This window comes from Schistocerca serialis, chromosome 3, assembly GCF_023864345.2.
Source record: "Schistocerca serialis cubense isolate TAMUIC-IGC-003099 chromosome 3, iqSchSeri2.2, whole genome shotgun sequence".
In the NCBI taxonomy this organism is placed as follows: Eukaryota; Metazoa; Arthropoda; class Insecta; order Orthoptera; family Acrididae; genus Schistocerca; species Schistocerca serialis.
In genome coordinates, this window is record NC_064640.1 from 326,617,505 (window position 1) to 326,630,287 (window position 12,783).

At 39.3% G+C, this 12,783-nt stretch overlaps 1 protein-coding gene across 1 annotated transcript in view; it reads left to right on the forward strand.

Moving 5' to 3' along the window:
* The window catches only part of LOC126470810 (uncharacterized), a 202,590-nt gene that overhangs the window by 68,801 nt on the left and 121,006 nt on the right, over window positions 1–12,783 (forward strand). The window contains exon 3 of the mRNA XM_050098821.1: window positions 5,288–5,352. Coding sequence (XP_049954778.1) covers window positions 5,288–5,352 — 65 coding nt within the window. The remainder of the gene's footprint in view (window positions 1–5,287; window positions 5,353–12,783) is intronic.

A 12,783-nucleotide genomic window follows, 5' to 3' on the forward strand; every position in this document is an offset into this window, starting at 1 on the left:
CTGAGGCCTTCCTCTCTCACGCAGCATTCTTACATATAAAGCCGCCGTGCGGACGGCTAAGGGAACACCTGATCAAATCCGCTCTCCGAACTAGCCGCTGGGCTAGTAATGCACCACTTTAAGTTATCGAATAAATCATTGCTTCCTTTGCTGATGGCTGATGAAGATCTCAATGTAAATGAGCAATCAGCACACAGGTAAGTAATCATAATAAAAGTCTGATGTGGCTAAGTCAAATATGTTGGGCTAGAGAATTAATTTAATTTCACTACACGCAGTAGACGATCTCTGAACTTGCCCTTTGGAGATATGCTATCGCTATAGTCTTATAGTTATTCAGTTGATACTTCTCACATCTTTATGATTATAGCGGATCTCCCTTCTACTTAAATTTAAACATCCTAGCTTTATTTATTCGCCTACTTAATCTATCTTGCTTCCTTAATTTCTAAGACAAAAACCAGAATATCATCAATTTCAACTAAAATTTTAAGTTGTGCGATCCAGAATACTGTTTTTACTAAATTGTTACGCAAAAGGAATCTTAATATAGATTTTTAAGCTTCTAGCTCTTTTCTGTTGCGCGAATGATTTTTACAGAATAACATCCAAATTTCGAAAATGGTTAAAGTTATTGAACTAATATTCAACACATATTGATTTAGTATTACTCCTGACATGCTAGAAACGTTTCAGGTTATTTACTTGATTTTTAATGTATTGCACAACATTTATGACGTCAGAGCTAGTTACAGCGGGCTAGGCTGGCACACAATGGAAAGACTGATGTGAATTTTATAAGGCGTGAGTATGCTGCTTCCCTACATGCGGTCGCCTCCGTTGCCAGATCTTTCACATCTTGACTATCTTTTTGTGGAATATGACGAAGATTATGGTGCACGATACTGTTGTTACATCAGAGAATGCCCCAACGCACAAACCCACTGTGAAAATGGAACACTGAATGTACAACCACATTTATTTCGCGATATGAACCTGTCTACACTGCTGATGTACACTCTGTAATCAAGTAGGAATTCAAAATTCTGTTCAAATGTACTGTACAGGGCATGACTGTTGTTTCGTTTGTTAACGAAATATAGGACCCAGCCCCAGCAGTGAGTCTGAACCGTTGTCTAATTTCGATCCCCTTTGGTGCCCGTATCATAGATTCCTGGACGTGTGTTTCATCTTATCAACTGTGTTTCTCGTCCTGCTCAACATTCTGTGTGTTCTCAACGTGCATTCCGTGTGTCCGCAATGGCTAATAGGTTGCATAATTAAATCCAAACATTATCCGAAGATACTGTAATACCATCATTTTCAAAACTCACAGTTTCATTATGGTGAAATTATACATTTCCAGACAGCGATTTTCTCTTGAAAAATGACTAGCTTGTCCTTCCGCACAACATGAGTTGTCACCATTCCTTGATGCATCTGATATAAGCTCTGTGTGTGTGTGTGTGTGTGTGTGTGTGTGTGTGTGTGTGTGTGTGTGTGTGTGTGTGTGTGTGTGTGTTTGTGTAATTGGGTGGAGGTCTCGGTGAGTAAGGGGAAACCGGATGCCTGGTGGTTTATTCCGAAATCATGAATGAAACTAGTGAAGGCTTATTATTCAACTCGCCTCGCACCCAGCACCGGAGAATTCCCACTGCCCCATCTGACATTACCTTGGTAGGGAATTTCTTGTAGTTTCAGCATTTCTACACTTACACAGGTGTCTCAATATTTCCGCTTAATATCCTAGTTATCAGGTCTGAGTCCCAACGAGAGATTATTTTCATTACACAAGTATTTTATTACATCCCAGGTTGTAGATCTGATTTTTTGAAGTGCTGCTTATAAAAGTCAGTTGTGAGGTATGGTTATTATAGCTTGATATGTAAGGTTCTGAAATTGTTACGGTAAAATATGATACCAACAACATGGAATGTAATCTAATACTTTTGTAATACGGTAGGTAAATAGTAGTAGCAAAATCTTTGTTCTCTTCCTTCGACATTATTATCGGTAGTACTCACAATGTGCATTATAATTCATATTTCTTTGGTTTCCCGAAGTTTTATAAGACTGACGCTCCTTGCTCTTCCCTCATTTTTACATTCGACACTTAACCTACTCGTTGTCCTGTGTTTCCATTACGTTTCACAAGTGTCTCACAGCTTCTAGTCCATAGAGATGGCATTTTCACACCACCTAGGTCTCTGTTTTCACATCATGTTCATGTATACAATCAGCCATTTCGAAAACTTCAAGTATCACCTAATATCTACACTATTTGAAAAGTATCACATAATTACAAATTTCTTTCTGGCCTCATTTACTTGAAAGTTGTGATCAGTGTTCAGCAAAATTAATAACAAAATCCATTCAAATTACCAGTGTTACAGTATATTTAACATTTTCATTTTTTAATGTCCTGGAAACATCATTAAGTATCACACCAATGTATGATAATTTCTCAGAAGGACAGTGTTTCTGTACAAGCATCAAGATTTCAGCATATGTTCAGGGTGACAGACCTAGTGCTACTGGCCAAAGCGTAAAAGTTTGTTGCCAGTTTGCCCCAATGGCACTTTTTACAGAATTCTTATTCCTACATAACATGGGTGTATATTACTTTAGATGGATATATACACTGAAGCGCCAAAGAAACTGGTATAGGCAAGCGTATTCGAATACAGAAATATGCAAACAGGTGTAATGCGGCGCCTGTATAAGAGAACAAGGGTCTGTCTTAGTTGTTATACAGATTATTTCACTTGTCGCTCTAACGAAGCAGGCGAGTGTCAGCAATATGTCTCGTGGTCTTATTGTGGCGTGTTTATCTACTGCCGTTAGGTTAGACGATAGAAATGCCACTTGCATGCTTAGAGTAGCAGTTTGATGGTGACCAACTTTAAACAGAACTTGATTAATTTTCACACAAATTTATTAAAATAATAAAACTCATTGATATTACGTAACTTGATTCTGGATGCTGTTTACAATTGACAATCTGAAGTTCCTTTGGTCTTGGTATGTTAATGTTATTCTCACGTATCTTCGATACTTGACAAAGTGTCTATACATTTATCTTCATGGCTGTGTATAGGAATATGGTAATCTTATTAGGCACAGACTGAAACTTGACTATGGACTGGTACAGACTAATGTAGACTGGTACAGACTAATGCAGACTGAGTAATCGGAGGTCTGTACACTCGTTATAATACCTCGAGCATTCAGGTATCACTGCCCGAGTGTGATCCGCAAGGAGAAAAGGTTCTACGATAGCAGCAATCTCATTGGCTGTGTTACATATTAATACGTGGATCGGCGGAAGCAGAATTTGGTCCGTCTCTAAGGCAGCGACATCTCGTAGTGCGGAGACAGACGAGCGCTGCGCCTGCGCTGTTGTGCTTAGCGGGGCGCGCTCTATTGGGAAAGTTGTGTACGCGCTGACTACGCGGAACTATGTACACAACAACCGTGAATATCAGGACTCCGGCAAAACGTCAAGTCTCCGACATCGCTGCGGCCAGAAAATGATCCTGGAAGAAGAGATCTCTGTCTGTTCAGAAGAGATCTCTATCCCCTCGTACTCTTACGGATTTATGGGAAGTCCTGCAGATTTCATGGTGTCAGTTACCTCCAGCGCTACTTCAGATATTAGTCAAGCCCATGCTGCCTCGTGTTGCGGCACTTCTGCGTGCTCGCGGGGCCCCTGCACGATATTAGGCAGGTGTACCTGTTTGTTTGGCTCTTCAGTGTATTGTCTTCAATGTGTTTTATCTACCTTGCATTGCTGTTTTTCTATATACAGTAGAACACCAAAGAACATACACTGTTTCAGATGTGTTGTCCAATAATTTGAGGTTCTTCTTTATATAAGAAATGCAAATACGTTCTGTATCACAGAATGACTTGATTTTGCTGTTGCATGGTTCTATAGATATTTGAGTACATAGAAATTTGTGAGGCCCTTAAGTTCATTCAACCACTGCTCTGTTTTGGCTTTCATTTCTATAAAATATGAAATATTGTGTGTTCCTTAATTGCTGACTTATCGCGACAGATCACTTTATGAGTGCATCTTCTTCCTCAGGGCATGAAGTACTTTAGGTTATAACGGCCGCTTCCTAGCTTATTGCTGTTCAGTATATCAGTCACATGTGTAAATGTACATTGCCCATTCTTCTTGTATGTGCATTTAACGTATTTCTTGTGACAAGAATTTCACTTACGGATTTTGTCGTGACTGACTTCCACTGAATCACTAGTAACTACACTTCTTATGGAACTTAACTGAAGAATTAATGTCTTTGACTCGTCATTAAAAAGATTAGCTTATGAAAGTCATACTACGTGCAAAAATATATCACTCAGATAGGGACGGATCTTCCTGAAATTCTGATCCGTTTTTACTATCGCTGTCTGACATAAATTCAGTTGGAAAGAAAGGGCCTATTAAAAATGATAGCCGATTATTACAGATTCATTTTTCTTCAAAATTTTAGTGGACCTTGAATCAAATGACGTCGTTAACGAAATAATTATTAAATCTGTGGAAAGGATAAGAGCGTGAAACATCCGTTTTGTTGATTTTCAGTTAGATATATATATGAAAAAGAGTATTTTTGACTCAGAATTAGAGACCTAGATAAATTACCGTGAAATTAGCCACCCACGTAACAGATATGTGTTACACAAAATTCGCTTTGTATTTGGTCTAGATATCTTTTTCACTACGTTATTCACAGAAAAATTGTGGAATATGCTTCTGATGCACATTCTGCAAGCCACAGGAGCAGAGTTTCATCGCCGGCTGCTGTAGCCGAGCGGTTCTAGGCGCTTCAGTTCGGAACTGCGCTGCTGCTACGATCGCAGGGTCGAATCCTGCCTCGGGCATGGATGTGTGTGATGTCCTTAGGTTAGTTAGGTTTAAGTAGTTCTAAGTCTAGGGGACTGATGACCTCAGTCCCATAGTGCTTAGAGCCATTTGAACCGTTTTAGAGTTTCATCAGGACAAAGAGAAATGTTTGTTACATTCATTGGTCCATAGTTCTAAGGTTAGCTCTGATAAGTTTAGCCGCACCCGGCACACTAGGGCCATAATTCTGTACATGGGGTAGCAGATATCATCGCAGGGTAAAAGTTGTCTGAGGAGAACCTTGATACTGACAAATTTATATTTTATATCCGTAATGAAGACATGTGTTATTTGTAAGGAAATAAGACACAATTAAATGGAAATCAAATTTTCTTCAGTTTCTATACTTAGTGTCTCTCATTTCTCTTACAGACTGTTTCAAGAAGCAGAGGATCTGGCAGATACAACCGCTGAGGTTCAACGAAATTGCTCGGAAGGTAATGAATCATGTCAGATTTTCTGCCTATCAGTACTTGACATTTTTCCGCTATCAACAAGGACTCAATTTATTTAGGACGTCAGTTATGCATGCGATCTGATAGTGATATTAGTAAGCTACATTTAATGTCACTAAATAGAAACGTCTGTAGTCATGAAGTCTCATTACACAATAGGTGCCTCAGAGGTAATAACAGCACCTGTTTTGTCGTTTGTTCCATTTGGTGAGGAAATGTCAATGTTGTAAAAATATATTGACGGGCGTTAGTATGAAAATTTTGTCCAGATGGACAGATATCTTCGTTCAACTGCGGCCTTAGTACACAATTACGCTTCTTCAGGCCATCAAAATGTATTAGAAGGCCTAAGTCCACAATTACGCTTCTTCAAGCCATCAAAATGTATTAGAAAATGCTGAGCTAACGGGCGCCATAAGGTCTGTGTTGAAGTTGATACAGCTTCAAATGATCCCAATCGCCGTTACCTAACTCTGTCGTAAAGCGTGCTAATCATTTCAAGCATAGAGGGTATTACATTTTCTGGATTTACATACCAAATGCTTCAGCTGTTACAGTATAAAACACTCAGAATGGTTGTAAGGAGACACATTTTCTCATTTCCGATGTTCGAGAAAAATAAAAAATTAAAACAACAGATTTGTGGACATCTGTTTTGACTGGAGGAAAGCAAGAACGAAAAGGACATAAAAGTTATCATTAACCGTAAGATTTCTGTGAGAAGGGGCTGACCTTCCCATTATGTAGGCAGCTTATGAGATGGTGAAATTTTTGCTCTCTACAGCATTTGTTTGACTGCTGTAACGCAGTCATAGAAATGAGTTTTATGGCAGCCATTTACGGGTGGTACATTTACAAGACTCATACGTTCAAGAGGAAGTTCAAGAGGAAAATTTCCTTTCTTCTAACAAGCGCGGGAGAACTCGACACCAGTAATCCTGTCGTCCGGCAGACATCATACAGAATAGCAAATGCAGATGACAACTGCCTTTGAAAGAGACGAACTGGGTCATCAGAGCTGCTACCAAAAGTCGGTTTCGGCTCTCGTTTAATGGTGACTTGCTGGGTTCCTCATAGGAAGACCTGAGTATAACACTTAATGAATCTTCTACTTTTTGTGTCAGTATTGCACATAAAATTGCCGCAACTAGAATTGACTTTTTATAAAATTATGAAATGAAAATGATATAAAGGTAACTATAATATTTCATAGAAAGCAGGTTTTAAGTTACAGCGGCTAAGTTAGGGGGAACAGAATGTAGCGAAGCAGTAGTTACGGATTGTTGAGACACACATAAAGCAATCTAGTCGAGATCATTCACTTCCATATCCATTAATTCTCATTTATCTTGACTGATAAATAGTCGCAACACTTGAGCAGAGTACGAATATTCACCGTGTACTCAGAAACTGTTACTACATATTAAGACTCTGATTAAATATCGAAGATGCTCGGATGAGGATGTTGTTAAAAGTGTTGTATTCTGTCAGGACCTAATATTTCAGAAATTTTAGTCGACGCTACATTTAGGATGTGTTGCAGAGGAAACGAGGAGGCCGTGCCAATGTGGCCGAACGGTTCTAGGCACTTCAGTCCGGAACCGTGCTGCTGCTACGGTCGCGGGTTCGAATCCTGCCTCGGGCATGGATGTGTGTGATGGTATTAGGTTAGTTAGGTTTAAGTAGTTCTAAGCCTAGGGGGTTGATGACCTTAGATGTTAAGTCACATAGTGCTTAGAGCCATTTGAACCAATTTAAAGGTTCTGATACTGTTTATAACTATTTACATCAGAGTATTGCAAACGAATGTTCTTTTCCACTTATGATTTAGGTCTCTTGTAGGATAGCACGCTACAGACTTGTTTCTAATAGAACTCATTTTTGTAAATACGTCAATCTTTCTATGTTCTAAGAAGTAGATTATGTAGCGTAAGTGGTTGTAATGTAAACAAAAATTTTTATCTAAACTAAACTGGAAACGTTGGTTATGAGTGAAGGTGGAAATTAAAAAAAAGAATCATGCAGAAATTAACGCACAATATTACCCGAAAAAGTTAGACAAAAGTCATATTGGATCTGAATGGAATTATCAGGGCTCATCTGACACAACAAAATGTCTGGAAATGTAGAAGTATCAGACTGTGTATTGTTATCACGAACTGTTCTTTAGAGGCCAGAAGAGTATTTGTTCTGCCTTTGTAGTAGTTGTATCTAAGTAGTAAATTAAGTTCCAGGAACATGAACAATGCCGGCCCCGGTGGACGAAAGGTTCTAGGCGCTTCAGTTCGGAGCCGCGTGACTGCTACGGTCGCAGGTTCGAATCCTGCCTCGGGCATGGATGTGTGTGACGTTCTTAGGTTAGTTAGGTTTAAGTAGTTCTAAGTTCTAGGGGACTGATGACCTCAGAGTCCCATAGTGCTTAGAGCCATTTGAACCATTTTAACATGAACAATCTGATACCGTCGGGGATACAGAACGTGAGAGCTCCGAGGAGTGAACAGATCAAGTAAAGGCCTATGTGTGTTGGCATTCATCTTACTAGCTGTAACTATCACGAGATTTGTGAAAATGCACTTGACTAAAATAATTGCATGCATCTCTTGCAAGATACTACACAGAAACTCGAACAGGAAATATGAAGTGTGCATAACCTACAAAATTATTTTAGAGAGTATTATGGCACGGGCAGGCTGTGTATGACAACTTCTGACATTGATGATAGCATTATAAGGTTATTCGGGGCAATGGACTTAAATTACAAAACTGCAATGCTGCATGGTGGCCACAGCTTGCCGAACTTCGGAACCAAAAATTAACTGAAACACTTTCCATCGTTACTTGCATAGTATCTAATGGGTAACAGATACCTAGTGGTGGCAGCTACCATCAACGATATGACCTTAAAGATGTTTGTTCAATTTATTATCTGGATGTATCTCCAACTTAAGTTTTATCACTGTGTGTCCTTCCAAAATCAGATTCTAATACGAGTCGAGCAACTGGAAAGTTAGATCCTTGTTAGTGTTAAGTGGACAACATGGAGAACGAAACGGAAACAGAGAAGCTTTCAATAATCAGAGAAGGAAATCAGTGTTTAAGGTCACGTGGAGAACGCGGCCACTAGAGGCGAAGCGCAAACTCGGATTTGCGAAAGATGAAGAGGGAAATCGGCTGTGCCCTTTCAAAGGAATCATCTCGGCATTTGCCTGAAGTGATTTAGGGAAATTACGAAAAACCTAAATCAGGATGGCCGGACGCGAGTTTGAACAGTCGTCTTGCAGACTGCGACTCCAGTGTACTAACCACTGCGCCACCTCGCTCGATAACAATCAGAGTACTACAAGTTCCAAGAAGTGTTTTCATCAGTGAAATTCGTATCGAGAGGCGCCATCACGGATGGAAATGAGACGAAAAGTTATGAAGATAACGTAACCAACGGCGTAGATGTGTACACAATTACACAAGCTGCAAAAGCTGAAAATAATCTTATGAAAATAACTTTATAGATAATAAATCTAACACTGCACCATCAGTTAGGTAACCCTTCACAACACAACCACCGAGAAGCGTTGCTAGGGAGACCCAGTGAAATACACACAGCAGAAACACGAATGTCAAACGACAACAGTAGAGCTAATAGAAAATTTTCTACAATGGGAAGTCATTTTAGCGATATAGATATGACCTTACGTTGGTTACGACTGAAGAGACTATTACTTTACAAACGACACAGCTGCTCCTGACACTTCAAAGAGGATATCATCAAGCTCTCTACGAGGAATCTGATAAAATGCATGTATGTCCGTGTGAAAAATATGTCATTGGAACTGACATACCTAATGAGACAAACACCGTATGTGCACACAGGGGATAGGTGCCAATCTCCAAGAAATATCGGAAGTGACCACTGCAGAGTACTTTTCAGAACCCTCGTCAAAGTGTTAGGTACACACAAGAAACCATTAGAATATCAAAGACCCATAACTTAATGCGATGAGACTTGTTCAGCTGCGGTTGGAACTTCCCAAGACAGTTTGCCTAGAGCAACCTTATACATGCCAAGGTCGACTGAAACATTCACCATTAGAGATAAGTAATGTAAGTTGTCATAAAAGCAAAATTATGAATATTAGTCAGCACGCGACGAAGATCTCCCAACGGTTCAGAAACAAACTTTACTGCGATTAAGGTCAACGACATCACCAGGATATGCAATACTTCCAAGATGTAAGGGCCGACGCAATTCCTTGTAATATATGGTGGATCAACATACAATAACTGGATTAGCTTGTTAATGATAGCAATCATCTGCGAAAGATACGTACTGGCGAATGTCGACAAAACCAATAAACAAAATGAACTGTTACAGGAGGTGATCGAAGAGGTGGATCGTTAACTTCAAACACAGCAAGGCAACCGTAGAAAGTATTGTAAATATGTGCGGGTCACTAGCAGAGTCGATTTCTTCTTCACCATAACGAAGGGGTATTCCACTGTAAAAACGTGGAAATTGTACAGGATCTGGTCTGCTGTTATTACATTTCAATATTTATCGAGCATGCTTAAGGTGGACTGCGAGTAGTACCGTAATAAAACACGAAAAACGATTGAATTTGAAAAGGCAGCTGGGGAGAAATATTTGCATGACATATTAAGTAGTACTGAATCTAAAGTATAGTTGTTATCAGAGCTCAATGACAAGGTGCAAGGGGATGACACAGCTGCACAGACCAGGCAATTTAGTACCAAATCTCGATGGAGCCCCAAACTTGTATGATGTCACCTAGTAATGAGATTTGATCTCATCAAAAGCTGCCAGTTAAATGAGGCTATAGGGATATAATATCATTCTGATGGTGGAATGTGCCTGTATCGTATTGTTACGCTTTTAGCCGTCTGCAGCTTTCTAACATTCTGTGTGGTGTCTGTTTGTTATATATCGTGTCTCCCTACTACTTTCGCGCAACGACGCTCTGAGTGTGTTTTTTAGGGAATTGACTAGTTTGAACCTGGGACCTGTTGCTGGTAAGGAGACGCCAGACCACACATGACATGTAGAATTCAGAAGAGTCCATTGAGACTAGCGATGATATAACCAAATACTTAATGATTTCAGCGTCAGCTCCACTGGACTCCCTGTAAAAGAATCTTAATACTATCTAAATTTAGTGGAAGGGGTTCAAGGCTTCCAATTTTTAGTTAGCTGGTAAAATAACGTCGAAAAAGCAGTTAAGTTCACCATTGGAAATTTTATTCTACTCACAAAACAATGTTTATAAATTGCACTATTGATAAAAGGAAATGTTTTAATACAGGATGGTAAAAACCAACTGCGTTCAACAAAAAAATGTGAACGAATATTCCCTGAATGGGTTTCCAAGTTCTACAATGGATCGAAGGATGACCTGTGCCCTATCACATCTATAATCTAGGTTTAAATTAAGTTTCACAAAAGAGAAAACTATCAAAATGGTCTACAGTGACCCTCAATTATCTTTAATTACTTATCTAACTTGTCGTAAATTACAGTGGCTGATGTGGCTTCTCAATAGCTATATAACAGAAAAATCATCGCGTTTCAGATTTTTACTTCAAGTGACGAATGTGAACACCATGAGCTTTAATTGACGATCGACACTAGTATTACGCAAAAAGGGGTGTAACAGATGAGACTTCTGCAGTTCTGAGTGAAGCTTTATGCGCCGTTATGTGGCATCGCATGCGTTCATTACCTTGTCGGTGTTCGTCAGGGGGCGGCCGACAGAACAGCTCCGCTCACCTCGCCGTCTCGGAAGTAACTCTTCTCCTAACTTCTCCTTACTACAATTTACCGAAGTTGGTTTAAAAAAACTATCTGGCTGTGTTTTCATGTGATCAATCAGGGTCTCCATGTTAACCTTAAGCTCCGCCTGCAAAAATTCTGTCTATCCAATGAGAAACGTTATACTTTTCGTGGTGGGGCAATGTTTTTAAAGTTTGCAACGTAACAGAGACGCGAAAAAGTCTCACGCTAAAAACTTGAGGGTGGTGTGGCCCTTTTTGTGTTATCGTAAGATCTATACTGTTCTTCTGGAGGGCTCTATCATTTAACATGGGCTGGGGGATGATCCTAACATAACAGAGACGCGAAAAAGTCTCATGCTAAAACTTGCAGCAGGGGTGGTCCTAGTGGTTAGCTGGCGACGCGGGTGTCCAGTCCATCCCTTATCGTAGGGCCTTCTAGCTTAACACGATTCTGCTCTCGGCTTCTGTTCTCGTTTCTCCCCTCGGAACTGCGTCTGTCTCACAGTGGGAAGGTATGACATGCATTTTGGCATTCTTGTGTTAGTCTGTGGTATTCCATTTGCTCACTCGTTAGTCGAATTACTTTGGTTAATTTAATGTCACGATTTATTCGGAACTATGTGACATACTACTGGATTTGCTTATCATGTCAGGGTTTTCATTGAAGGTGTTGGATTTGCCTGACACCTTACGTATCACCGCCCTTCGAACTTAATTTTTGTACAACGATTGAATCGTTGTCTAAGCCAGTCAAAAATTATTCCGTTATCTAAATTTTGTTGCTTACTGTTCATCCACGTTATTCTGGTTCTATGCTAGTTTGTATTACTAATTTTTATTTTTATATTCTTCCACATTATTGTCAAAACTGACAAGAGAATAATGTTTTTATGCTATTATTAATTTTTAATTATTTTCTTTCTTTATTTAAGTGTTAAGTTTGTTTTTTAAGAAGTTTGTTATCGAAAGTGAAGTCTTTCACATCGATTTTCTTAGAAATATATTTTTTTTATAAATGTAGTAATTAAGTAAAATCTATTCCTAATACATTTTCTAAATATCATGTACAAGTAAAATGTTTTTGTTTCTCGACACTCATTTCAACATTGTTACACTAACAAATAAGAATTATTTCCAAGAATTGCTTTGACAAAGAAATATACATACACAAGTATTGAGATATTATCCTAACAAATGGTACAAATGTAAAAAAAAGGGGAAAACATCCAACAAGATAATTTTCATCTTTGTTTTTATAAGAACAAAATAAGTAAAATATAGTTATTGTTTTATTTTTATGAGGAGAAAATAAATGGCATATAGTTCTAGTGTTTATTATGCCTTACTTGTTCTTTATATACTGTCCATTTCAGAACTAATGACTTATTTTTAACCGAGCAAGGTGGCGCAGTGGTTAGACACTGGACTCGCATTCAGAAGGACAACGGTTCAATCCCACATCCGGCCATCCTGATTTAGGTTTTCCGTGATTTCCCTAAATCACTCCAGGCAAATGCCGGGATGGTTCCTCTGAAGGGGCACGGCCGACTTCCTTCCCCGTCCTTCCCTAATCCGATGAGACCGATGACCATGCTGTCTGGTCTCCTTCCCCAAAAACAGCCAACCAAC